Source organism: Pan troglodytes, chromosome 16 (genome assembly GCF_028858775.2).
Source record: "Pan troglodytes isolate AG18354 chromosome 16, NHGRI_mPanTro3-v2.0_pri, whole genome shotgun sequence".
NCBI lineage: Eukaryota > Metazoa > Chordata > Mammalia > Primates > Hominidae > Pan > Pan troglodytes.
Window position 1 is genome coordinate 73152573 of NC_072414.2, and position 27126 is coordinate 73179698.

At 45.3% G+C, this 27126-nt stretch overlaps 1 protein-coding gene across 3 annotated transcripts in view; it reads left to right on the top strand.

The window, feature by feature from the left end:
- The window catches only part of IL16 (interleukin 16), a 147112-nt gene that overhangs the window by 3772 nt on the left and 116214 nt on the right, over positions 1 to 27126 (top strand). Inside the window, 1 exon segment of one of the 3 annotated variants that reach the window (NM_001194930.2) lies at positions 14631 to 15046. The exons of 1 other annotated variant lie outside the window; for it this stretch is intronic. In NM_001194930.2, coding sequence (NP_001181859.2) covers positions 15007 to 15046 — 40 coding nt within the window. In that variant the 5' untranslated portion in view covers positions 14631 to 15006. 3 annotated transcript variants of the gene reach the window in all.

A 27126-nucleotide genomic window follows, 5' to 3' on the forward strand; every position in this document is an offset into this window, starting at 1 on the left:
GGGAAAGCTATGCAGCCCCCCAGGAGGACACATTTTCTGAAACCTACTTCAGATGAGGCCAAGGAGGCAAGGGAAAAGGAAGAAACTTCTGAAATATGTCCTTGGAGGACAATAAAAAAGGGAGTGTCCTCCAGAGAGCAGCGTAAAGGACTAACTAGGGAACATCTCCCACCCTCGAGGTCAGAGGTCCTCACAATGGCTGTCCAGTAGGATTGCAGAATTTCTATGGTTCTATGACTGCTGGAGTCTCCCATTTTTCTCCTCTTTGAATGAGAGTCCTTATGGCTATTGTCTTGTCTCTGTTCCACCACTGAATACTGGTACGTAGAAGGAAGGTAACTTGACTTTTCAGATCAGCAGTTGACAAACTATTGGCCAGTGGCCAAATACAGCCTACAAGCCTTTTGCCTATTTTTTCTTCTTCTTTTTTTTTTTTTTTTTTTTTTTTTGAGACAGGTTCTCACTCTGTCACCCAGCTGGAGTGCAGTGGCACGATCTCGGCTCACTGCAACCTCTGCCTCCCAGGTTCAAGCGATTCTCATGCTTCAGCCTCCTGAGTAGCTAGGACTACAGGCATGCACCACCACACCTAGCTAACTTTTGTGTGTGTGTGTGTGTTTTCAATAGGGATGGGGTTTCACTGTGTTGGCCAGGCTGGTCTTGAACTCCTGACCTCCAGCAATCTGTCAGCCTTGGCTTCCCAAAGTGCTGGGATTACAGGCATGAACCACTGCACCTGGACCCTTCTGGCTGTTTTTGTAAATAAAGTTAGATTTATTTACAAAAGCCAAGCTCATCATTTGCATACTGTCTGTGACTGCTTTTTGTGCTACAATGGCGAGTTGAGGAGTTGCAACTGAGATGTGATAGCCTGCAAGCCTTACATACTTACCACTTTGGCCCTTTGAGGAAATATTTGGTGACCCCTGTTCTAGGATGATAGTCCCCTCGACCACGAGGAGCCACATCTGACTCAATGCAGAGACCACCGTGCATCTTCTGGAGATTCTAATCTTTTGAGCTGGGTGCCTGGACTGGATGGGACTTTGTGTTGTCTCTCATGGAGTAAGAGTGAGTGTTTGTTTGTTTTGTGGAGAAAGGAGGGAGAAGAGGGACATTTGGTGACCAGAATGTGGCTGAGATAATGAATACTCACGAAATATCCATGTGCTCTTCCTAGCTGCTTTGTAGTTGGGTGTGGTCAGAAAATAAGTTCTAGGCAATAGATCATGAGTAAAAATGTCATATATCCACTCCTGGCCTGAGGCGTTGAAAAACTCTTGTATAATTCTTTGTGCTTTCTCATCCTCCAATGTGGAGCTCTGAAAACACTGTGTTAAGATGATGGAGACACAAGGTGGAGACAGCCTGGATCCCTGAGTCACTTTGGAAGGTCTGACTGATAACAATAAACATCACAGCTAAGTCATAATTTAAATAAAATTCAGTTTATACTTACATATTATTGATAGTGACAGGAGGCAGAGAAATTCTAGGCAGACAGGGGCAGATCCCTGGCGAAGCCCCACTCTCAAGTCAAAAAGCCTGAGACGGAGGCCCAAAGTGAGAACTTCTATCCCTGTTTTCCTGCTCAAATGTTGCCTTTTCCTAAATTACCCATCGCCCCACCCCATTCCATCCTGTGCCTATAAAGACCCCAGACTCAGCTGGCAGAGGGTAGAAGCCACTGGACGTTGGGGACTATGGCTGGACATCAGACAGAAGTGACTAGACTTCAGAGAGCTTGATGGCATAACTTCAGAGAAGAATCCAGCTAGAGATGGCTGGACTCCAGGGGGAGATTACCTACTTGTCCCATCCCCTTTTCAGCTCCCCTTCCCACTGAGAGCCACTTTCACTGGGGACAATAAAATCCCCTGTATTTACCATCCTTCAATTCATTCATGCAACCTCATTTTTCCTGAACAATAGATAAGAGCTCAAGAGCCATGAGTGCAGATACAAAGGGCCCGCTGAGCTGTTAATACTTAAGCCATCTATGGATGGCAGAGCTAAAAGAGCTCTGGGGCTTCAGGGGTTTCAGGCATCACCCACCCCAGATGCTGCTTCAGGGCCTGCACAAAGTTTGTTCCTGCCTGCATAGAAAAGCACTTGCCCTGCTCCCACACCTGCCCACCTGTGTGCTCCCTCTCATGACGGGTAGAACACAGTGGGTCCCAGCGAGTGCCGGTGCAGAAGTGGCCAGCTGGTTCCAGCACTCATATACCCTAGTTCCCACCTTGTTTGCTCACGTGCTCCCTCCCACGAGGAGGAGTTGAGAGTGGTGGACTGAGTAAACAAGTCCCTCCTATTGTGAGTCCCACTAAGAGGTCAGGGAAATATCCTGTTTTGTTATGTATATTTAATAATACAATTATATTTATGTTATTAATAGTTTCCCATACTATGTAAAATAGTCTTTGGAAACATGATTTGTAATAACTTTATGTTATTCCATTGGATTATTTCATTGATAATGCTCCATTCTTGGAAAGGTATCCTGAGAAAGACAAGTTCATTCACTGCTTGTAGGAAAACAATTTAGTGCAATTTTTCTGAAGTGCATAATAAGAGATGTCAATTAGCCGGGTGTGGTGGAACACACCTGTAGTCCCAGCTACTCATGAGACTGAAGCAGGAGGATTGCTTGAGCCCAGGAGGCAGAGGTTGCAGTGAATGGAGACAGCACAACTGCACTCCCACCTGAGTGACAGAGTGAGACCCTGTCTCAAAAAGTAAATAAATAAAGAGATGTGAGCAAAAATTTATCAACCAAGATTTTTGTTTTAGCTTAATTTGTAATAACAAAATTGGAAATGACCTAAATGTCCAACAGTAACCAATCTGTTTAATAAATGACAGTGCATCTCCAGGCATCGCCTGTGTGTTGATGTGGCTTCTTTAGCATCAAGTGGCTGGAACTTGAGACATAGAACATGGATCTGATCTAACAATTGGCAGCTTGAATGCTCTGTCTTTCACACTGTACCTATTCATTTCCTGCCGACTGCCTTGGATTATAGATAGGGCTGGCTGAGGTTTTTCTCTTAATTTTCTTGGCAACTCATGACTTCTGGCTGCAAAGACTTTTCAGATGGTCTCTTGGACATCAAACAGCTACAGGCCAACATTTGGTTACATAAAGTGCAAATGAATCATGAACATGTGGATTCTATTTCTATTCAAATACACAGGGATTTCAAATTATGGGAAATGGACTATGGGCTGTACAAATTAGCACGAGGTTTGGGAAGTCAATGGAAATGCTGAACAGATTCTCAGTTATGTCCATCTACTCTTCCCCAAAACATTCTTCCTTAGCACCCTAGAAATTACAGCTATTTAATTCAAGGGAACGCTGAACGCTAGTCTTTTCTGCAAGAGAGAGGGAAGGCCAAATGAATTTGCCAAAGGTTCTTAGGGTTTATTTATTTTGTCCCAAAGCCAGCAAAGACTGAACAACATGCAAAATATATCCTCCCTTCCCCTTGGCTTCCGTGTTGGAACTTTCTTAATTTTATCTCTCTTCAGTCTCTTCCCTGTCTTGGTGTTGCATCTCTGTTGGATGTCTTTTCCATTGCTTGTTTCTTCAATGTTGAAATTTTATAAGGCTTCATGCATAGCCCATTTTTTTTGGTATTGTTGTTATTTTTGTTTTCTTCTGTCTCTGCTGCTTGAATCAGAACTTAGTCCATTTTTCTTACTGTGCTTTCTATATTGTTTTAAATCAGAACCTTTGACTTCAACTACTTTCTATACACCGATGATGTTCATATTTCTATCCCCATCCCAGATCTCTCTCCTGACCTCCAGTTCCTGCATCCATATGCCCATCAGACATCTCTACTCTCTGTAGCCCACAGATGCTCCAAACCATATGTCCAAACTGAGCTCATCATATTTCTCATCATTCCAGTTTTTTTCCCTGCATTCATTATTTTCGTAACTAGAAGTATCAGTCACCAATGCCATTATTTAATTAGTTTAGGCAATTTTGAGTCTTCACTGTATGCCAGACACTGAGTTAGATCAGGGAACACAAAGATGAATAAGAGCTAGTATTTGGCCTCAATGTGTTCACAACCCAGTGGAGAAGATGGACATGTCAACAAATAATTACAGAGAAAGCCCAGCATTAGAAATATGCAGAGAATCTTAGTAGCGTGGGAAAGGGGCATGAATTATATCAGTGGTGGGGAGCATTCAAAGGAGAATTTTAGAAGGGTGATCCCTGAGCTGGCAATCAAAGGGTGAGAAAGGTAAAGGAAGAGAGGGGACAGATGCACAAAAGCATGGAGGTGACAGACAGCAGTGAAAGCAGACAATTAGCACAATTTCGGCTTTGCTGGAGCCTGGCATTTGAAGCAAGTAGACAGGGCTTAGTTATATAAAGGCTTACATGCCTTGTTCAGAAGGTTTGGGATTTTTTTCAGATAGTTTATATAGTCTCTCAGTCAAGTGTTCAGTGGCAAATATAAAGGTCAGACTTCTTCCCCTCCTCCTCTTCCTCTTCCTTCTTCTTCTTTCTTGAGAGAGGGTCTCCCTATGTTGCCCAGGCTGGTCTTGAATTCCTGGTCTCAAGCAATCTTCCTACCCCAGTCTCCTCTCTTAAAGTGTTGGGATGCAGGTGTGAGCCACTGTGCCTGGCCAAAAGGTCAGATTTCTATGGTTATGAGAGAGGATGAATTTGAGAGAGTAAGAATGGATAAAGGTAGAGAAATTAGGAGACTCTTGGGTTATTCTGGCTGAATAGTATGAAAGCCTAAGCCAGGAAGTGGCAGAGAAGTCAGTGGGTCTGAGAGATGTTTAGAATATATAACTGTGAGGGGCCAGGAACAGTGGCTCACGTCTAATCCCAGCACTTTGGGAAGTTGAGGTGGGCAGATTGCTTGAGGCCAGGAGTTCAAGACCAGCCTGGCCAACATGGCGAAACCACATCTCTACTAAAAATACAAGAAAAATTAACCAATCATGGTGGTGTGCACCTGTAATCCCAGCTACTACTGAGGCTGAGGCACCAGAATCGCTTGAACCCAGGAGGCAAAGGTTGCAGTGAGTCGAGCTCGAGCCCCTGCACTCCAGCCTGAGCAACAGCACAAGACTCTGTCTCAAATAATAATAATAAAAAGAAACAAAGAAAATATAACTGTCAGGAATTGAGCTGAAAGTTGAGATAAGGAAACAAAAAGGAGTCAGGGATAGATTGTAGCTATCTGGGTTGGGTAATGTGGAATATAGTAATGGTGCTAGCAGAGAAAACACAAGGGGCTCAGAAATATTCTTGATATATTAGACTGTGGTTCCTTGAACTCATCCTCCTATTTCCTGTCCTTGTACCATGGTGCATACTGGTGCCTGTGACTCAAACATGCCCATCACCCTTTTCCAGCTGGCCATCTCACCCGAGGTTCAGAGTCAATTCATTCGTCTATCCAGCATTTATCTGACCTAACTCAGCAGGGTCTGTGCCTTCTTCTGTGCTCCCACATCTCCCAGGGCTAAGCTTTATCCCCCAAACCACCCCACTGTAATGTACTTGCCTCTGTCCCCTCTGTCAGTCTCCAATAGAGAGGTTTTGAGGACAGAAGCCCAGCAGCCATTCAGTTGCTCTTTGCTGACTACTGAATGCATCTTGGGAAGAAATGAAGGTTGTTCTTTTTAGTTACAGAATTGAAATCTAATGCATCAGAGAAATGAGGACAACATAGATGGCATCTGAGCTTTGATTTTTCTTTCTTTCTTCTTATTATTTTTGGAGATGGGGCTCGCTCTGTCACCCAGGCTGGATTGCAGTGGCACAATCACAGCTCACTACAGCCTCGACCTCCTGGGCTCAAGTAATCCTCCCACCTCAGCCTCCAGAGTAGCTGGGATTACTGGTGCATGCCAACATGACCAATTCATTTTTTTTTCAGAGATGGGGGTCTCACTATGTTGCCCAGGCTGGTCTTGAACTCCTGGACTCAAATAATCTGGCCACCTTGGCCTCCTGAGCTTTGATTTTGTGACAGTTGTTACCAGTGTGATCTCAGGGAAAGAGGAAAGATACAGGCAACATGTTCTATGACCATCTAACAATGTGATTTGGGGCTATAACAACTTCTCTGGCTATTAGGTGAGTGGGAAGTTTCACTTGTGTGAGTGAATGGCCAATACCCTGGAAGCAAAGCATCTGGGCTCAGGCCTTTCAGGGAGCAGGGTGGGAGGAGGATGGCTGATGGAAAGCAGTAGCACTGGTCAAAACAGTAAGGTGACAACAGGAGGCTCCAAGGAGGAGAGCTCAGTCACAGGGCTCTAGGTGGGCCTTTCCATTGATTCCTTAACAGTGCAGGATGGGTGTCAGCTGCAAATGAGATTCTTGTAAAGGGCAAGGACAGGAACAGGCTAAGGTTTCAGGGGCAGAGGAAGAAGGAGCAGCAGAGGGAGGAGGAAAGATGAAAAAATGCCTCTAGAGAAACAGTGGAGCTGTTGGAGCAGAAATGGTGGAGGCACAGAGAGAGCAACCTGAGTAGGAATTCCTAGCCTGCAGTGGGGCTGGGTCCACTGCGTATGGTGCAGACATGGAGACAGCAACCCAAGTGAGCTCCAAGCCTACAGTGGGCCTGTGTCCACTGTGTCCATAGCAGATGGTGCAGGCATGGAGACAGCAACCCAAGTGAGTTCTAAGCCAACAGTGGGGCTGTGTACACTGCAGATGTTGCAGGCATGGAGCCAGCAGCCCAGATAAGCTCCAAGCCTACAGTGGGGTTGTGTCCACTGCAGATGGGGTAGGCCTAGAGTCAGTAACCCAAGTGAGCTCCAAGCTTAGAGTGGGGCTGATCTGGGGGAGCCTCCAGAACTTGACAGCCTCACTACTGATTTATTTTGGCTCTGTGGTCGATGTAAAGGAAGAGAAAAGTGTGAGATGACCTGGAAGGAGTTGAGAAGGCATCCTGGGGGGACTGGAAATACCTTTGAGGCTAAGCCTAATGTCATCCCCTCTGTGAGGTCTTGTCTGTGTTTTCATTGTTGGAGTTCTTCTTTCCCTGGAGCTCACTCCTGGCCTTTAAGTCATCCAGTCTACCCCCACTCTGTGTTCTTAGTTCTGCAGTCACCACTTTTGGACATAGGGCTGAGATCTGATCTTTGCAACTTGACTCTGGGGCCTTCCTTGAGAACAGAGCTCTGGCCTTTTGTGCTAACTCTCTGTACTTTAAACTGCCTCAGTGAGTAGATCTGGCCTTGGGTGGACCATTGGCCTCTTTCTGGTTGACATCCATCCAAACACATTCAGATTCCCTTGGAGAGGTGGAATTCAGACAACAATCCTTTGTCCCCCCTGGCTTAGCAATCTGCGGCAGCATGAGCTGGAATACTCCGCATTCCAGCCAAGCCTCTGCCCTCTCCAGGTTTTCCTAGCTAGAACAACTCAATAATTTCTGCAAGACAAAACTGACTTAAGGTAGGAAGAGCAGAACTTACTTACCATCTTCCAAATGATGTACTTATTACTTGCTTATCTCCACCTCAAGGGGGAGCAAAGATATGACGCCCCAGGGGTTAACCCAGGACTTTCATGTTAGTTCTGGTTCCTAACTCATTCCTGGGTGCCATGTGTTACTCTCTGGGTCCCCTATTGCTTCTTGGGTCCCTGTAATGGGCTGGTATTGGAGTCACTTTACTTTTTCCCTTTACTACAACAGACAATCCAGATGAACCTCCACAGTCAGTCAGCCAGCCAGATAGTGGCCATAAGTGTCAATTGATATTTGTCAGTTTCTTTCCTGCTCTTGTCTAGTTTGGAGGAGATAACCAAACTTTGATGGCATTCTACAACGTGCTGCTGACCACAATATGCCTTAATTCAGAGAGGTAATACAGGTGAAGTGATTAGCAAAGTACCTGGCACAGAGTAAACACTCAGGAAATGGTAGCTGCCATCACTACCATCACCATCATCACCATCATAAACACCACCATCACCACCACCATCATCACCATCATAAACACCACCAGCCACCACCACCATCATCACCATCATAAACACCACCAACCACCACCACACCATCATCACTATCATCCCCATCATCACCACCACCACCACCACCATCATCACTATTATCACCACTACCATGATCACCATCATCACTATTTTCAACACTACCATGACTGCCATCATCATAACCACCACCATCATTGCCATCATCACTACTACCACCATCACTCAGTCTGTGCTTTTGCCCTTCTTTGAATGTTGAATGAGGCTCAATTTGTCCTTCACATGAATGTTGAAAAATAATAAAGCATTTAAAAATCCATAAATTGATATAATGGCCTGCCTCTATAATGTTCTGAATGCAAAAACAAATGATGAAGGCAGTGAACATTTTAAAACTAATGAGCTGGTTGAATAAGAACATTGATTATTAGGTGCACTTACCATCCGTGGAGTTGAAGGCATTGGGGTTAATGATTACACATTAGACTGAAAAATAGTTTACTGGCATTTTCTGAGCCAGCCCCATCTCCCATGCGGTCACTGTCATGTAAGTTGTCACATGTCACTCCATTCAGTGTGGCAGCTCTCCATGGGAATGTGTGGGAAGTGGCCAAGGGTTTGAGAGACAATGCTGGCTTTTCTGATGACAGGGCCTGGAAGATGTTGCAGGCCATTTGCTACACAAGGCCCCGGTGGAGAATGAAGAAGCCAAGTTTTAGAGGTTTGTGATCTTGGGATGATGCTGGCAGGTAATGGCTCAGCTCCCGAAGTGTTAAATGTGATTTGACAGCGTCAGCTGAGAACTCAGAGGTCCAGGCAATGGGAAACGGGAGGAAGTCGGCTGTGGGAACTGGTCCCGGGGCTGCTGTAGGTCTGGCCCCTCGGGAACACAACAGATCCGTTATATAACAGGGAGTGGTGCAGTTGGACTGGATTTGGGCTGTCTGCCCCGCAGAAGTGGCCTGTGCTGAATCTGGTAGGGGCAGTAACTTGTGGCTTTGGGGGAATGAAGTAGGGGCCGACTATACAGTCCAGTCTCTACACTAGAGGCCGCTAAACAAGAGGGAACATACGGCCAAGGGGCAGGGTTTAGGGCGGGCTCCAGGCCCACCAGGGAAGGCACAGGCCAGGCAACAGCAGCGGGAGGCAGGCTAGGCAGACCAAGTCAATACATGAGACCTGGGGGGACTCAGGGCTCATTCCAGGCACAGTAGATCCTATGCCTACAGCAGTGCAGGTCACTGCGGGCCTTGCGTGCCAAGCTCTCTGAGCCCCCCAACATCCTGGCAGCCCAGTCACAATCAGCTCAGGGCTGGAGAAGGCCCGGTAGCAACTGGAAGCATCTGTGTCCATAGCCCTGAGGGGCTGGGGGGCACAAGGACTAGCTGAGGAAGGGGACCCAATCATCTGAAGGGAGAACAATCCAAGGCACTGTTGAGTGTGTGGGGGACACCAACAAGCTGTCAGTGCTAGGGGCCAGTAAGGGGTGCTGCTAATGGGGGCACAGCCAGCGGCCAAGAGGGGAACAGAAATTGGAATGTGTATGGGTGGCTGAAGTTTTGTCTCTCCCAAGGTGGTTTAACTGGTAAGAGGCAGGACCTTTCATTCTTCGTTATAGACAGTTGGGTGTAACAAAAAGCTGCTCCCTCGGCTCCTTTTATGCAGGGGAGGGATGGCAAGGATTTGGGTTTGTGTATGGGAAGAGGTCATATAGAAACAATGAAAGAAATAGGGAGAAGACCTCCCCAAATGTGGTTTCTCCCCAACCCCTAACGCTCATTCCAGCTTTCCAGCTTTTCTAATTTGTGGTTGTAATTGGGATGGTGCCATTCTGACCCCCACCCATTCTTCCAGGTTGAGGGACATAGTCTAGAGAGGAAGGAGGTGTGCAAAGAAGCCTGATGCTTTGGGGTCTCTTCCTGGGGCTGGTGGTAGAAACTCAGAAGTCAGTGTCAAGGACCTTTCATCTGAGATGCACAGGCATGAGATTCCTAAGCCAAGAGGCCAAAAACAACAGGCCCACAGCTCTAGCTTAATTTCAACACTGCTGCAAACTCAGAAATGTTAACCTCAAAAGACATGGTGTCTGGCTAGTGATTCCCAATGTAGCCTCCTGATCTTCCCACCAAAGTCCCTAGGAACATACAGAATAAGATAAAAGCTTGTCATCAACGCTGGAAACTAGACATCTAGGTTGTCGTAGAGGCATGTGAATTGTTTGAGGAAGTCATTCAACAAATATTTGTTGAGCATCTACTCCGTGCCAGACATCGTTCTAGGCACTTGGGATAAATCGGTGAACAAAACAAAGATCTCCTCCTCATTGAGAATACAATCTCTTCATAAATGCATAGTTCTGGCCTCCCAAAGACTAGGGCTTCCCATATTTTTATACAAATGTATATCCCCTCCCCCCTGTTTTAAAATATATATAATATATAATATATATTTATATATAAATATATATATACACTTTTTTTAAGAGACAGGGTTTTGCTATATTGCCCAGGCTGGTCTCAAACCCCAGGGTTCAAGCAATTCTCCCACCTTCGCCTCCCAAAGTGCTGGGACTACAGGCATGAGCCACCATACCTGGCCCTATTTCCTCCCTTTTTGTCAAGGAACAAACATGTTTCTTTTGGCAAAAAATAAATTAGCAAATACAGAAAAAATAAATAATCCCACTAGCCTGAGATAATCTTTATTCAAACATTGGCATACAGCCAATAAGCTATTAACAAAAAAAATTATGTGCAAACATGCAACCTTATTTATTTCCATGTGATTGAATGTCGACTCTTAAATCTCCATTGTTGTGGATGATGGAAAGTTAATTTTGTCAATTCAAAGTAAATTTAGTCACTCTAAACTTAAAACACAGTCTCCTCTGGGTAACTACTCACTCAATTCAGGATTTTCCCTGCTGGGCTGCTGTGTAGTATGGTGGTGTTTGGAAGGTGCACACAACTCGCAGTTGCCTCTCTGCTGGAATTCATTGCGGATGTCACCTGTCAGCCTCTCCTTTGTCCAGGGAGGTCCCATCCTCACCACGTGGGCTGCCGAGACATCTGGTTCTCTGATCCGTGAAGGTCATCCTGCTTCCTCTGTGTCTGACTGTCAAGAGCTCCCTGGGGCAGCTGGCACATCAGGACAATCCTGGGTACCTCTTCAAGGCACAGGAAACTTTCAGCTATACTCCCACCCCCAAAGGAAGACTCAGGAGAGTGTCCCAGAATCTTTGTCTAAATATCCCAGGTGGATATTTCTACTCTGTGTAGACTCACACTCAAAGAGGCTCTTTTCTCCCAGAATCTCAGGCAGGGAGTGGGATACAGGTCTCTGCGCAGTTTTCTCCAGTGTGGACGGCCCCTATCTCTCGGTGCTGACTTCGGAAAGGAGCAGAGTGGGCAGAGGCCCTCTCAGGCTCCAACCTGTGGCCTTTGAACGTCACCCTCCCTTCAGCTGGGCAGACTTTTATCTGCTTTTGGATAGGAAGAAAGCTGCTCAGATAGCATCTCATGTTCTTCCCAAGTTCGTGGTTTATGACATAAATTTTGTGCTTTGCATCCTCCAGGCTTTTCTCTTTGTAGTCAAAGCCAAGCTTTTGGCAACAAAGAAACAAACACAATAAAAACAAATCAAATGTATTTATCTGGATAAGCCACACAAGTTTAGTGGCTTAAAAAAGGCAAAGTTATTAGCTTACATTTCCGGAGGTCAGAAGCCCAGCATGGGTCTTCCTGGGCTAAAATCAAGGTGACAGCAGGATTGCACTTCTTTCTGGAGGCTAGAAGGGATAATCCATTTCCTTGCTTTTTCAGCCTCTGGAGGCCACCTGCGTTCCCTTGGCTCATGGCCCCTTCCTGCATCTTTAAAGTCAGCAGCAGAGCATTTTCAAGTCTCACTCTGACTCTGACCTCCTCTTCTACCTCCCTCCACTCTTAATATAAAACACAGTCTCCTCTGGGTAACTACTCACTCAATTCAGGCTTTTCCCTGCTGGGCTGTTGTGTTTGGAAGGTGCACACAACTCGCAGTTGCCTCTCTGCTGGAATTCACTACAGATGTCGCCTGTCAGTCTCTCCTTTGTCCAGGACCATCCTTACTGTATTAGCTGCTGAGGCATCTGGTTCTCTGATCCTTCCAATTTTTTTTTTTTTTTTTTGAGATGGAGTTTCACTCTTGTTGCCTAGGCTGGAGTTCAATGGCATGATCACAGCTCACTGCAACCTCCGCCTCCTGGGTTCAAGAGATTTTCCTGCCTCAGCCTCCCGAGTAGCTGGGATTACAGGTGCATGCCACCATGCCTGGCTAATTTTTGTATTTTTAGTAGAGATGGGGTTTCACCATGTTGGTCAGGCTGTTCTTGAACTTCTGACCTCAGGTGATCTGCCCACCTTGGCCTCTCAAAGTGCTGGGATTACAGGCAGGAGCCACTGAGCTGAGCTGTTCCTTCCACTTTTAAGGATACTTGTTATTACACTAGGCCAGCCTGGATCATGCAGGATGATTCCTTTATTTTGAAGTCAGCTGATTAGCAACCTTAATTCCATCTGCAATCTTAATCCCCCCTTGTCATGTAACATCACATATTCACAGGTTCCCAGGTTCAGGATGTGGACATCTCTGGAGAAGCCATTTTTCTGTCCATCATACTTTTGTCAAAGGCTTGATTCATATCATTATGAACCATGGTTTTCAGTATTATGGTCTTTGCTACTGATTTAACAAAGTCTATTTAGAAATTCTAAAGCCAATGCTTTGACTTATTTTTTTTAAATAATCATATAGATGGCATGAATTGAAAGTGAAAAGCCCAAAGGGACATTGAAAAGCTCATGGTGAAAATAAAAATTAAAAACTCAATTTTATTCTCCAGATCTGATCTTGTTTCATGTATGTGGATCATATTTACACCATGTTTTTTTGTAAGCGGTTTTATTCACTTAATAATATAATGCAGACATCTTTCTATGGCAATACATCTTATTTTATCACATCATCTTAATTTCTTTTCTTTTCTTTCTTTCTTTTTTTTTTTTTTTTTTTTTTTTTGAGACAAAGTCTCACTTTGTCACCCAGGCTGGAGTGCAGTGGCATGATCTTGGCTCACTGCAATGTCCACCTCCTGGATTCAGGCAATTCTTCTGCCTCAGCCTCCCGAGTAGCTGGGATTACAGGCACATGCCACCACACCTGGCTAATGTTTGTATTTTTAGTAGAAATGGGGTTTCGCCATGTTGGCCAGGCTGGTCTTGAACTCCTGACCTCAGGTGATCCACCCACCTTGGCCTCCCAAAGTGCTGAGATTACAGGTGTGAGCCACGGTGTCCGGCCTCACATCATCTTAATATCTGCAGAGTACTCCCAGAATTTATTAGCCTATTGCTTATTGTTGCTGCTGTTGGGTATGACTAAAATGCAAGGCCAGTTTCTGGCCCTCACAGTGCTCCTGGCACAGCTGCAGCATCCTGCAGTTTCAGAGCCTAGGCAGTTCATTCAATAATCAGAGTAAGGAAGGGTCAGGAAGTGCCAGTGCAGGGTCCCCACCCTCACCTAGGGGTGATGATGGCTCTCAGGGAGCTGTTCTGACTCCAGGTGCTGATAGCAGAGTTTCTCTGGCAACCTGTAGCACTGCCTTGAGAAATGATTATCTAAAGTATATTTGCATGGGGGTGAGGGGTGCAGAGGGAGTACGAGAGTCACAGTGTCTTAGCAGTGGATTGAGCAGAGTGATGGTGATGCCAGTGGCCACAACTCTTTGGAGCCCTGAGTGGTAGCAGTGATATTGAGGCCAGAGGCACCACGGCAGGGGGCCCATCCCAGAAAGACCTGGGGCCCTTGGCTGGTGACAGATAACTCAGGGACTAGACCAGGATCTGTCTCACTTGCTTTCCTGGTAAGTTTTTCTCTCTATCAAACAGAGCAGGTTTTCCCTCCCATTCAGTCTCACATTGCTATGTCCAGAAAATCATCACACTCTTCCACCAGAGGGGTGGATATTGCTTTCTCAGTTTTCAGTTTTGTTTGCCCACTCACTGTATATTCTTTTGGTCTTTCCAATGGTGATCCAAGGATTTATTTAACCCAGCGGTCAAATTGGTCATTTTAAATAATAGTACATCTTGTCCAAGTCCAAAAATAAAATGTCCTGGTATGAGAAGGCAAGCGGAGGAAATTGGGTAGAGTAGGCTGAAAATGTTTTATAGCACCATTACCCAGAGCCCAAGCCCCTTTTTCATTTATCCCTTTTTTGTCCTGGCATGGCAGGAGTCAGAGCGCCTTCTGTTTGTCTTGATTAAAGTCAGCCTCCACCTTCCCCCGAGCCCAGTTGCCCTTCTCGGGACACAGGCTGCATTCACCATGGGTCTCTCTGCCCAAGCTCTTTGCAGATTTTATGAAAGGCGTTTTCACTTGGATTAAACAGGCGCTGTGTTTGTGTGTGGTGTGTGTGAAGGAGAAAATGAATCACTTCAACTTTGGGCAAGGATTTTAGGTGTTGTGTTTGTCCCATGCAATTACATAAACATACCAGAACTCATTAAAAAAAAAAAAAGTAGAAGAGGGGGGCAGAGATTCAAGTGCTTGCGATGATCTAAACAGTGCGGCACATTTTCCATACATTAGACCTCAGAAAGGGTTGTGTTCTGCCCTCTCACAACAGACTCCAAGTCCAAAGGAAAGTTTGAGGTTTTACATTTCTGTTTGTGGTACAGGAAAAGGCTTATGATCTGAGGGCTTGATTCAGTGAAATAACATTGCCTTTATACACATTTGCTTCTCAAGGAGGGCAGGAGTTGGAAGCGACCGTTGTGAAACGTTAAAGATTTTCTGGCAGAGGGAAAGGGATTTTTTTTTTCTCCCTCCCTGCCGAGGAAAAAACAGTTCTAACGAGGAGTTACTTTGTAGTTTTAACTCATATTCAAATACTCCCAGCCGAGAAGCTGCCATCGATCCTCCCATGGACCCCTGATCCTGGTTTGGAGGAACTTTTCACAGCTCTCTCTCCCTCCCTCAAACCCTGTGCAATGAGTTTGCAGAAGAGAGTCTTCCCGAGAAGGCAGAACGGTGAGTGGAGCTCCTTCTCCTATCCCAGGGGACTCAGGGGAGGTTGGAATGGAGGGGTGGACCCTTCCTGACATCCTCCCAGGGGAATGGAAGCATGGTTTTGGTCACACTGTGTAGTATATGAGTGAGTGTGTGTGCACACGTGTGAGTGTGTGTGCACACGTGTAAGTGTGTGCACACGTGTGCTACAATAGGACACAATGCCTGTCTTTGCAGAGGCTGGCTGAGTGCTCACCATGTGCTTGGCAGAGAGTTCGGGAAGGGCAATTGCAGGACCCCCACAGGGGAGGAGAGTGAACCCTGGCCAGGGCAATGGTTTTCCATGTGCCCTGGCTTCCTCTTCAAGGGGCAGAGGCATCAGTGTCTAAAACGCTAGCTCTCAGGGTCCCCACCAGTTCCGCTCCAGTTTCAGCAGAAGCAGAACAGAAGAGGGAGCTGCTCAGCTCTGGGAGAAGTGAACGGAGTGCTGGTCTCTGGAGCAGATCTGAGAACTGGGAGGGGCCTCCATCCAGATCCCCTACCTTCCTGCAGGTACAGCCCAACAGATGAGAGCATTTCTTATTAAAATCTTCTTCTTTTGCTCTGGAAACATAAACAGGCATCAGGGCAGAACGTTTTAACCCTTCTGCCCAACTTTTAAAGTTAACACTGGCGAAACTTCAGCTCTGTTGCAACTTTGGCATAAGAGAGTAAACACATGGTTTTCCTTAAAAAGGAGAAGTAAGCAAGTCAAAGGCATATTCTGACTTTTCTAGCTCCAGAAAGATATGGCTAGAACCCTGGCATCTACTTGCTTAGGTTGCATTAAGGCATCCGCTGAAGTCTGAAGAAAGGCGGTGGGGTGTAGGGAATAAGAACCTGGGCCATGGGGCGTGGCCACCTGGGATGGAATCTTGGCTCTGAGGGTAACAGGCTCCTTGATCTTGGAAAAGGCATTCAAAGGCTCACTTTCCTCCTTTGCAAAACGGTGGTCATAAATTCTTACCTCAGAGGAAGGCAGAAACAATAACTAAGATAAAGTGTGTGAAATGACCCAAATGGCATGTACGAATTCAGAGGACATGTCAGCTCTCCTAAGCAGGCTGCTCCCCTCTTCTGACACAGCAACCATCATAGATATACAGGCTTGAGGATGAAGAAAAGAGTGCTTGAGGGCCCAAAGTAGCCCTGGCTCTTCGTATAGCAGAAAGTAGGGTGAGCATTCAGGCGGCCTCCCTTTGGAGGCAGATGACATGGATGCATTTACTTCCATTGGGGATCTTCGAGGGTGGGACTTGACCTGGTGTTTACTAGGTGCTCCGTGTTTGGTGAAACCATTTTATTCACTCTGATTCACAGGGAGGTCTTACCACTTCCTACCCTGGCTGCACTGCCTTTGGTTGGGTTTCCCTGGTAACAGATAGTGAGACAGAGATTTGCGCATAGGAAGTTCATTGGTGTGTGCTCTGGGAACAACACCAGTGTGGGGTGAGGGAGACAGAACCAGACAGATGGAGAAGTTGGGCTGTGATGCAGTTGCAACACTGGCCTCAGCGGATCCAGGGGATCTTATGGGGTTTTGTATCCCTGCAGTGACCAGTCATTGCTTGTGGGCTGCCCCTGGAATCCAGGCATAACCTTGGGCGAGGCAGCTGTCTTTGGCTGAAGGCAGTTTCCTGAGAGGGACTCAGTTGTGAGTTGTCACAGGCAACACTTATGTCAGCTGTGGGAATGAACACCTCGGTCCAGGGGTGAGGAGCTTATCCAGGCGATGCCCCATCATCTACTCAATACATTTGACACAGTGCCTTCTTTCTCTGAGTTAGGCTGTTAGAAGACTGGGCATTCACATGCAGGGACATCTGTCCAGTTAAATCCTTGCATAGAAGTGTGACTTTGGATAAGCCCCTTTCCATATCTGGGACTCAGTGTCCCTGTCTATAAAGTGGATGGAAGGGTGTTGGACTAGACATGGCCTCTAAAAACACTCCAGCTCTGCTATTTCACATGTGCAGATTCTGAGCATGTGGTCATGGTGGTTGGATGTGTCCTCAATAATAGTTGGGTCCTGTGGTCTCCACCATAGGTGCCTTGACTCCTTCTGCTGGGAAATAGGAATCGAGTCACCTGGGGATCCTTGGGACTTGGCCCCTGTCAGCAAGGAGGGGCTGGGCCTGTGGGAAGCAGAGGGAGGCTCTGCATAGGGCTGGAGGGTGGGGCATAGGGTTTGAGGAGGATTCTGCTGCACACCTTCCCCCACCATCCCCCCAACGTCTCTCCAATAAAAAAAGTAAAACCACATGAGACACTGCCATATGTCTTTGATAGTTAAGAGCTATGTAATGTTGCCCGGGACAAGCATGGATATAGTTTTATTACTCTCCGTCTCCTCCTAATTTCCTATTTACTTTTCAATATACAAAGAGTGAAATCACTTTCCCAAACACTTGGAATTCATTCTCATTGCTTTTTTTCTTTTCTTTTCCTTTTTTTTTTTTTTTTTTTGACAGGATCTCATCTGTCGCCCAGGCTAGAGTGCAGTGGCATGATCATGGCTCACTATGGCCTCAACCTCCTGGGTTCAAGTAGTTCTCCCACCTCACCCTCCTTAGTAGCTGAGACTACAGGAGTGTGCCACCATGCCTGGCTAAATTTTATTTTTTTGTAGAGATGGAGTCTTCCTATGTTGCTCAGGCTGGTGAGCCACTGTGCCCAGCCTGGAATTTATTTTCAACAAATTATTTATTTAGAGTATTCTAGGCTTCAAGCACTGTGCTGGGCTCTGGGGATCTAATGGGACACATTAAACAAACAACTGTACACACATAAATATAACGGCAAAGAGGGTTAAGTTCTATGGGAGGCTGTAACAGGGAACTGGCCTAGTCTGGCAGATCAGCGTGGGGCTTCCCTGAGGAGGTGCTATTTGAGTTGTTTTCTGAAGGGTGTGTGGGAGTTACACTGGGGCAGAGATGGAGAAGCAAATGGGCGAATTGTAGAATAGGGATGGGAAAAGAAAGTGTTTTAAATCTTACCAGCTTAACCTAGCCACTGTGAGTTTTTTAAGTGTACATCCATCCAGTCTGTTTTTCTTGCAGCATCTTAAAAAAATTATGGTGACTTGTTAGCTAAGGGAATAAGATCTTTTTGCTGGTGGGGCAAGGTTTTGCCTGTGTATCAGCCAGTTGTCTCTGTTCCCCACATCTGGCAGCCAACCCCTCAGTGTGCATCCCTCACTACCAGGGGCCTCGCCCTGAACCCTGGAAAGCCCTCAGTAATACCAGCAGCTCCCTCTTCCTGAGTGCTTTCAGCACCAGGCATTGATTTAGGATCAACCTGCATGAGCACTGACTCATTTGATCTTACCTACAGCACTTTGTTTTTATTTTTATTTTTTATTTTTACCTACAGTGCTGCGGGGTACATGCTGTTGTCTTTACTTCTCAGGTGAACCAAAACGAGACACAGGGAGTTTAACCAGGTGGTGAGTGGCAGGACAGATTTGAACACAGGCGAGTCTATTCCATCCTAAAGCCTGTACTCTTAGTAAGCAGTATGCAGCTGAAAAAGCACGATGAGCTTTCTACATATCCATACTGCTCACATGCTGATGCTTCCACTCGACGTTGGGTTGTGGATAACTTCTCAGTTCCGACAAAGTTATCTGAACCACCAGTCTTACCAACCTCAGAAAATCAGATCAGATGCCTGTGCAGTAATTTATTTAACCATTCCCCAATTATGGACATCTTGGCTTGCTTTCAATTTTATGTTTTCCAAAATATCATCATAAATATTTTCAAACATATGGAAAAGAGGAAAGAATTGTAGTCAACATACCTATGTCCATTATCTAGATTCTACAAATAACATTTTACTATATTTGCTTTATCACATCTATCCATCTCTCCATCCCTCTGTCCATCCATGCATCCATCTTTTTTTTTCATTTTTTTCTTTTTTAAATATAGAGATGAAGTCTTACTATGTTGCCCAGGGGGGCCTCGAACTCCTGTCCCCAAGTGATCCTCCCTGCCTCAGCATCCTAAAGTGCTGAGATTACAAGAGTGAGCCACCATGCCTGGCTATCCATCTTATTTTTGAATACATTTCCAAATAAGTTGGGGATTAAATAAAGAGTACCTGAGGGCCCAAAGTAGCCCCCCTGGCTTCCTCTCTAGTAGAAAGTAGGGTGAGGATATAGGTGGTCTCCCTTTGGAGGCAGACTATGTGTGTGCACTTACTTACACTGGCGAACCTTCCAGGGTGGAACTTGACTTCATCATACATCTAACTTTCAATATTTGTTTACTGTTGTTCTTTCAGGTAAGATTTACATACAGTGAAATGTATGTATCTTAAGTGCACTGTTCAGTTCATTGTGAAAAGTGTATATCCCAGTGTAAAGCACACCCCTAGCAAGGCATAAAATGTTATCATCACTGGCTGGATGCAGTGGCTCACATCTGTAATCCCTACACTTTCGTAGGCTGAGGAGGGAGATGGCTGATGCCCAGGAGTTCAAGACCAGTCTGTGCAACATAGCAAGACCCCATCTCTAAAAAAATTAAAAATTTGCTGGGTGTGACGGTGCACACCTGTAATCCCAGGTACTTGGAAGGCCGAGGCAGGAGGGTTGCTTGAGTCTGGGAGGTTGAGTTTGCAGTGAACTATGATTGTATCGCTGCATTCCTGCCTGAGTGACAGTAAGACTTTGTCCACCCCCACCCAAAAAAATTACCATCATGATCACCCCATAAAGCTCTTTTGTGCCCTTCTCAGTTGCTTTCAATTTTTGCTGATAATACACAACTTGTTGCTAACTTTAAAGACCTGATTAAATAAAGTATGGCACCTGCTTTGTCCTCCTTTGACCATGGGGGCAGAACCTTTGCCTGGAAAGGCCCCCAGTTGTGGTGAGCAGACCTCATGATGAGTTCAAGTGCAGACTTTGGCTGGGGGTTCTGGGATAAGAAAGCAGCACCAAGCCATGGGTTATTCTGGGCTAAAGGGCAACAAGGTACAGAGAGTGGTCCTGGCTATCTCTGGGCTTGGGATTAGGGTTGCAGTTTTGGGTTCTGACAGTGAGGTTAGAAACAGACCAGGGCAGAGGAGATGGAGCAGGGGCCCCATGGGTGGTGAGCACTGTATTGAGGCTTTGTATGTCCTTGTTTATCCTGAGGGCCTCACCTGAGCCCCCATGGACCCTAAGGCCCAGTGATGGGTGCCAAGCTGTTCCCACTAGAGTTGTCTTCATATTTCCTGCTTCAGTCCAGACTAGAACAGGCATTGGAGGCAATGCATGTACCTTTCGCTAGCAAGATGAATACAAAAACAGCACAAAATAGATTGCAGGTAGTGTCGGGCAGATGTGCTTTCAACCGTCTGAATCGCTATGTTGTTATGAGGTGGAGAGGGGGAGGGTATAGACACAGGCATTTCTGGCTCTTGCACACTGCTGTTCTTTTCTTCCCATTGCAGAGGGTGTGTGGGGCACTGCGGGCGAGATGGAGCTGAGGGAAGGCAGAGCTGGTATGCGTTGAACATCCACTGTATTTCAGGCAGTGAGAGCATTCTGTATAAGTCTTATAATAACCCATTTTACAGATGAGGAAGCTGATGCTCAGAAAGAGGACTGGCTTCCCTCAGGTCACACACTAGTCAGCAGCAGCCCAGGGGATAGGTACTCAGGCTGCTGGACTCCTGGACCAGTGCTCTTTTCAATGCAAACCCCTCCTGTGACTAGGGTGTGCACGTGCATACGTATGCCTGTAACAGGTTAGATCCATGTGTTGATGTGTCTATATTGTCTCTGTGTCTATGCATCTGATCACAAAGAATCCCTCTTTCCCTCCTTCCTTTGCCCTTCTTCCTCCCGGCCTTTTTTTCTTCTTTCTCTTCCTCTTCTCATCCCTTCCTCTCACAGCTACTTAGCATCCAGTTTATGTCAGGTACTATGCTCAATACCAGGGCTACAAAGAAAGATATGGCACAGCCCCTGGCAGCAAGGCTTTATTCCCTTACTGGATAAGGCAGACACACGGATGAGAGAACTCAGCATGGAGTGCTTTGGGAGGACAGAAGGGCAGCTCCTTATTTATTTCTTATTTATTGAAACAAGGAGTGCAGTGGTATGATCAAGGCTCACTGCAGCCTTGACCTCCTGGCTTAAGCCTGGGCTTAAGCAATCCTCCTGCCTCAGCCTCCTAAGTAACTGAGACTATAGGCACATGCCACCGTGCCAAGATAATTTTTTTTTTTTTTTTTTTTTGAGACGGAGTCTCACTCTGTCGCCAGGCTGGAGTGCAGTGGCACGATCTCGGCTCACTGCAACCTCCACCTCCTGGGTTCAAGCGATTCTTTTGCCTCAGCCTCCCGAGTAGCTGGGATTACAGGAGCCCGCCATCGTGCCCGGCTAAGTTTTGTATTTTTAGTACAGACAGGGTTTCTCCATGTTGACCCAGCTTGTCTCCAGCTCCTGATCTCAAATGATCCACCTGCCTTGGTCTCCTAAAGTGCTGGGATTACAAGCATGAGCCACTGCACCTGGCCCATACCAAGCTAATTTTTCATTTTTATTTTTGTAGGGACAGAGTCTTGCTGTAGAGACAGGGTCTTTCCCAGGCTGGTCTTGAACTCCTGGCCTCAAGTGATTCTGCCACCTCAGCCTCCCAAAGAGTTAGGATTACAGGTCTGATCCACTACGCCCAGTCAAGGCAACTGGTGATTTAATGTGTGAGTTGGGAGGGGGTGTCAGGGAAGTCTTCCTGGAGGAGGTGATTCTGAGCCAAGCCTTGAAAAACATACGAGAGTTCACTGGAGGCAGGGCTTGTTGAAGCTCTTGCTTAGAAAGGGCAGAGTGTGCTGACATGTGGAGGTGGAAGGATGCACGAAGCATCTGGAGGAACTTCAAGCTTCGGGGAGACAAGCCTGTGTCCTTGGGCAGGGATTTAAAATTTTTACTTATTGAGTCAGTCATGTCATGACAACAACAAATTAAGAGAAGAAGGTAGGGATTTCTTAATCTTTAAAAATGTTGCCTTCTGATGCAAGGCAGGAAGCGGCGTTCCTCAGATACTTGTGTGGGCAGAAAGACTGAAAGCGTGGGACAAATAACTGCTTTGCACAGCTGGGCACCATCCACCTCGAACTCCACCCTTGTCCTGTCTGAAGCCACGCAGGCCAGGGCCCCTGGCCAGGGCATCTCGGACATTCTGTGACAGCCAGAAAAGATGAGGGACTCAACTGCCTCCACACCCTTGTAAAAGGCAAGACCCCAAACTGAACACACGGTTCCTGCCAAAGTCTTGCTGAGTGGAAACATTATCCCCCTTCTCCCCCGGGTGTGTCATTCATTAATACCTGGCCTTTTGTTGTTGCCAGGTGGTGCTGTGCAAACCATCCTAATATTGGCCTTAAAAATAGCACCACCCAGGCACTGACCACTCCCTCCCAGTGTGGCGTTTAACCCTTTCTAAGCCCACCCATGTGATAGGGCTGAAGGGGATGGGTAGGAATCTATAGATGCTCAGCACGGCAATGTTTACTTACTCAGCTTTTGGTACAAGGACAAGAACTGACTGGATTTTGTTGTCAGATAATCCTGGGTTAACATCCTGGCTCTGTACTTTGGGCTTTGAGTTGTTTTACTCCCTGTGATGTCTCTTCCTCCCTTTCTTATAAGAAAAAGGGGAAATCATTATGGTACCAACCCTCCAAGTGAATTGTGGAGCTGGATACTGTGTGGATGGTACTTAGCCTTGTGTCTAGCTGTTCCATGGTGAGCAGTCCTATGCAAATCTACCCCCAAAGGCTGAGGAAGTTGAGGGGCCAAAGAAAGAAGCTGAAAAATCCAGTTTCTTAGAAAGAAATGTTGAATAGGGACTTATGTCCAGAAGCCATGTCTGTGTCTAGGATGGCGAGACAAGATGGGGAATCCCCACAATTACACCCCAGACCCAGGGTTTATATATCATAGGAGAAGGGTACAGTGCTTCAGAAGGAATGGGTAGGGTGATTGCTCAAGGTCAGGATTTATGGTAAGTACAATAACATCAAGATTGTTTTGACCTAAGGGCAGGATAAGTACATGCTCTTATAGAAGGAACAGTAGATAGACTAGAAACCTTACGAGACTTTCCTGGAACTGGAGTTAATCAGAATCCAACATGTGGGATTAGCACCCAAGATGGAGTTGCCTCAGCCTCCACACTGGCCCACAGCAAGTGCTGCACAAATGCTTGTTGTTGCTGTTATTAATCAGCCAAGGTTCTATATCTCTGAGTATTTTTTATTTGTTTTAGAGCCATGAATTAAACCAAGTGATTCTTCTTGTCATAACCGGAGGGTCATGAATGCTCTTGGAACTAAACTCTCTTCCCTTGGAGAGAACATTCTGTTTCCTAATCTGTGGCTTCTAGGAGCTAAGAGAGATACTGTGAATATGTTTTTTAAGTTCCATTTAAACCTGGGCCTAATCACATAAATTACGCTAAGGAAATGTCTGGAAGAGCTCTTTGTAAACTCGAAACTACAAACAAATGTAGAAACTCATTACATGGCATTAGTCATTTATTTATTCATTCATTTATGCATTGATTCACTCAGTAAATGTTTATCAACCCTTTATGGGCCAGGCATGCTCTAGTGCTGGGGACCCCACAGTGAACAGGCTGATGAGGTCCCTGTGTGGGACCTAGATGGGGCGGATGGGTGGTATGTAAGTACCCAAGCAGACTAACAAGACAGCTTCAAATGCTGGCAAGTTCTATGAAGAAAATAAAATAAGGAGAGGTAACGGTGAGTGCCTGGTTTAGGTTGAGTGGTCAAGAAAGATCCCACTTAGGAGATGGAGTCAGGGAAGAGCCAGCCATATGAAGATCTGGAAGTGGAACTTTCCTGTAAGAGAAAACAGCTAGGGCAGAAGTCTTAGGGTGACAAGGGCATGGCTTATTCAAGAAAGAGCCAGAAGGCCAGGGTGGCTGTGGGATGCAGCGAGCAGGAGAGGCAGAGGTGGAAGCTGGAGTTTGGGAGATAAACAAGGGTGAGATCATTTAGCTCCTTTGGGACACTGTAAGGGATTTGGGTATTATTTTGGAAAACAACGCAAAGCCTTTGGAAGGGGTGGAGCACAGGGCATTTTTGGGGCAGTAAATATATCTCTCTGTATGATACTACAGTGGTAGATCCATAACGCTATGCACTTGTCAGAACCCACAGAACTGCACAACACAATGGGTGAACCATCATGTAAGCCATGAACTTTAGCTAATAATCATGTATCAGTATTGGTTTATCAATTGTAAAAAGGTACCACACCAATGCAAGATGTAAATAGTATGGGAAATTGTGTGTGTGGAGAGGGAGATCAGTATTCGGGAGTTCTGTACTTTCTGTGCAATATTTCCGTAAAGCTAAAACTGCTCAGAACAATAAAGTTTATTAAATTTTTTAAAAAGTGGTTGGGTGCAGTGGCTCATGCCTATAATCCCAGCACTTTGGGAGGCCAAGGAAGGAGGACTGCTTGAGGCCAGGAGTTCCAGACCAGCCTGGGCAACACAGAGAGACCGTGTCTCTACAAAAAAAAAGAAAAAAGAAAAAATAGCCAAATGTGGTGGCATGTGCTTGTTGTCCTAGCTACTCGGGAGGCTGAGGCTGGAGGATTGCTTGAGCCAGGAGTTTAAGGCTGCAGTTAGCTATGATCATACCACTACCCTGCAGCCTGGGCCACAGAGCAAGATGCTGTCTCAAAAACAAACAAACAAACAAACAAAAAACAGTTTTTAAAAGTAATTCAAAGCCCTTGCAAATTTTATGCTGATCCAATTTATATTTTCAAAAAGCCTACCTGCTATTATGTGAAAAATGGATTATGAAGGTCTGCATAGGAACCAGAATCCCAGTTAGAAGGTGAAAGCTATAATCAGGCAAGAGGCACTGGTAAGAGGAGGGTGGCGGCAGTGAAGATGGAGAGAAGCGGAAAGAAAGTGGGATAGCTTCTGGGGATAGAGCCAACGAGAATCACTGATAAATTGGATGTGACGTGGAAGGTTAGAGAGACGGAGGGATCAAGATGAATAAAAACTCACAGAGGGCTTATTCTGGCAGGCACTGTTCTAAGAACCTTACAAGTATTACCACATTTAGCCCAAACAAACCTTGTGAGGTGGATGTTAGTGCACTAGCCAGCCTATAGATGACAAAACCAGTCCACAGAGAAGTGCCTTTTTGCCTGCCTATGATCATGCACTTGGGCAGGGACAGACCTGTGAAATGAACCCAGGAATTTTGGCTTCAGAGCCTGTGCTATGTTCTTCCCACCTTGATACTGAGGATTTTGGCTTGGGAAATTGATGGATGCTAGTGACAACTACCAAAATGTGGAAGTTTAGGGAAGAAACATTTTATTAGGGGGGGAATCAAGAGTACTGTTTGGCAGTGTTCCTTTTTTTTGCCTCACTGAATAAGAGCCAGGCAATGTTACTTTTGAAATTTAAGTTAAACACCAGCTGAAGATGTTAAGCAAGTGGTAGGAAAAAAGAGTCAGAATTCAAGGAGAAGTCCAGGGCTGGAGAAGTGAATTTGGGAGTTGTTGGCATGTGCGTGGTATATTTGCTTGTGGACTGGCTTCAGCTGCTTGTTGTGATTGTAAGTATCTTAGTGATGGAATATTACTTTGAAAGGATGGAAGCCTGATGGACAGTTTGAAAGAAAAAAAGGCCAGAGAGAGGGCAGCATGGTCTACATGGAAATCAGCTAGAATTTTCGTATGAAGTTAAAACCCTTGGTTTGAATCTATATGTTGCTGTGGGCCAGGGAAAGAGGGGAAGAGAGCCGGGGAGCGGGAATCAAGGGACCAATGGCTTCTGACTGCACAGCCTTGGACGTGCACTTTTTGGACATGTAACTTCTCTGAGTCTCAGTGTTTGCATCCGTAAGTGGGGACGTACAATAAAATCATCAAGTTTTGGCCTCAACATTCTGTCTAAGTTGAAAGTGCTAAATGCAGAGAGAATTTATTATCATCATGTCCATTACTGTCAGGTTACATTACTAGTAACATTACATTACTAGTTAAAATTGTTACATTACTAGTTAAAATTGTTAAATTATATTCTGCGTCATGTTACATTACTAGTTAAAATTGTTACATTACTAGTTAAAATTGTTAAATTATATTCTGCTTATGATAATACAGTTCGCATGACCAAAAGTGTACAGCATAAAGAATTCCCAAGGCATTTTATAGATTGCAGGACAGCTCTTTGCTCAGACCTCTGAGCAACCCTGTCAGATTATTGGGTTATTGTTTCCATTTTGTGGACATGGAAACTGAGACTCAGTAAGGTAAAAGGACTTGCAGTTGACAGAGCCACTTAGTACAGAAGCTGGGGCTTATTGCTCTGACCCTAAGCTCTTTATTTTGCCATTGTTTGAACAGAATAGGAGATGACCCTGTTGTGTCATTTTAAGGACACACTTTCTTTTTGCCTTCTGAATATGTTTACTTGCCACAACAAACATGTATTACTTTTATAACTAAAATTTTGAAATTAAAAATTTTTGTAATTTTAATTTTTTAAATTAAATTTAAATTTGTAATTGTAATTGTAATTTTTAAAACTTAAATTAGAATTTTTAAAATTAAAATTTTTTAAATTAATTTTTCAAAATTTGTAATTTTAATTTTGTAATTAAAATTTTTGTAATTAAAAATTTACTTTTGGAAATAAAATTTTGTAATTAAAAAATAGGAGAATTAGAAGGAAATACAGGTTATTGGTTATGAAACTTTAGCAAGCATCAGAATCACTTGTTGAACAGATTTCTCAGTTCCGTGGGCTGGAAGGGCCAACAAGGTGAGCAGGCTTCTGCTTGGTTAGCTGTTGGCAGCATGCTTCCTCTTCTATTGCCTCATTCTCTCAGTAACACTGTGCAGTAGAAGTTTCTAATTTCATCTGGCAGACAATTAATTTCATCTAATTTTCATCGTAGCAAACTAAGGCTGTGAATGACCAAGATCACACAGGAAGCTCTTGGTTGAGCTTCAGGTGGTGCTTGAACTTCCTAGTTCTAACCAGGGCGGGGCTCTCTCACCTGCG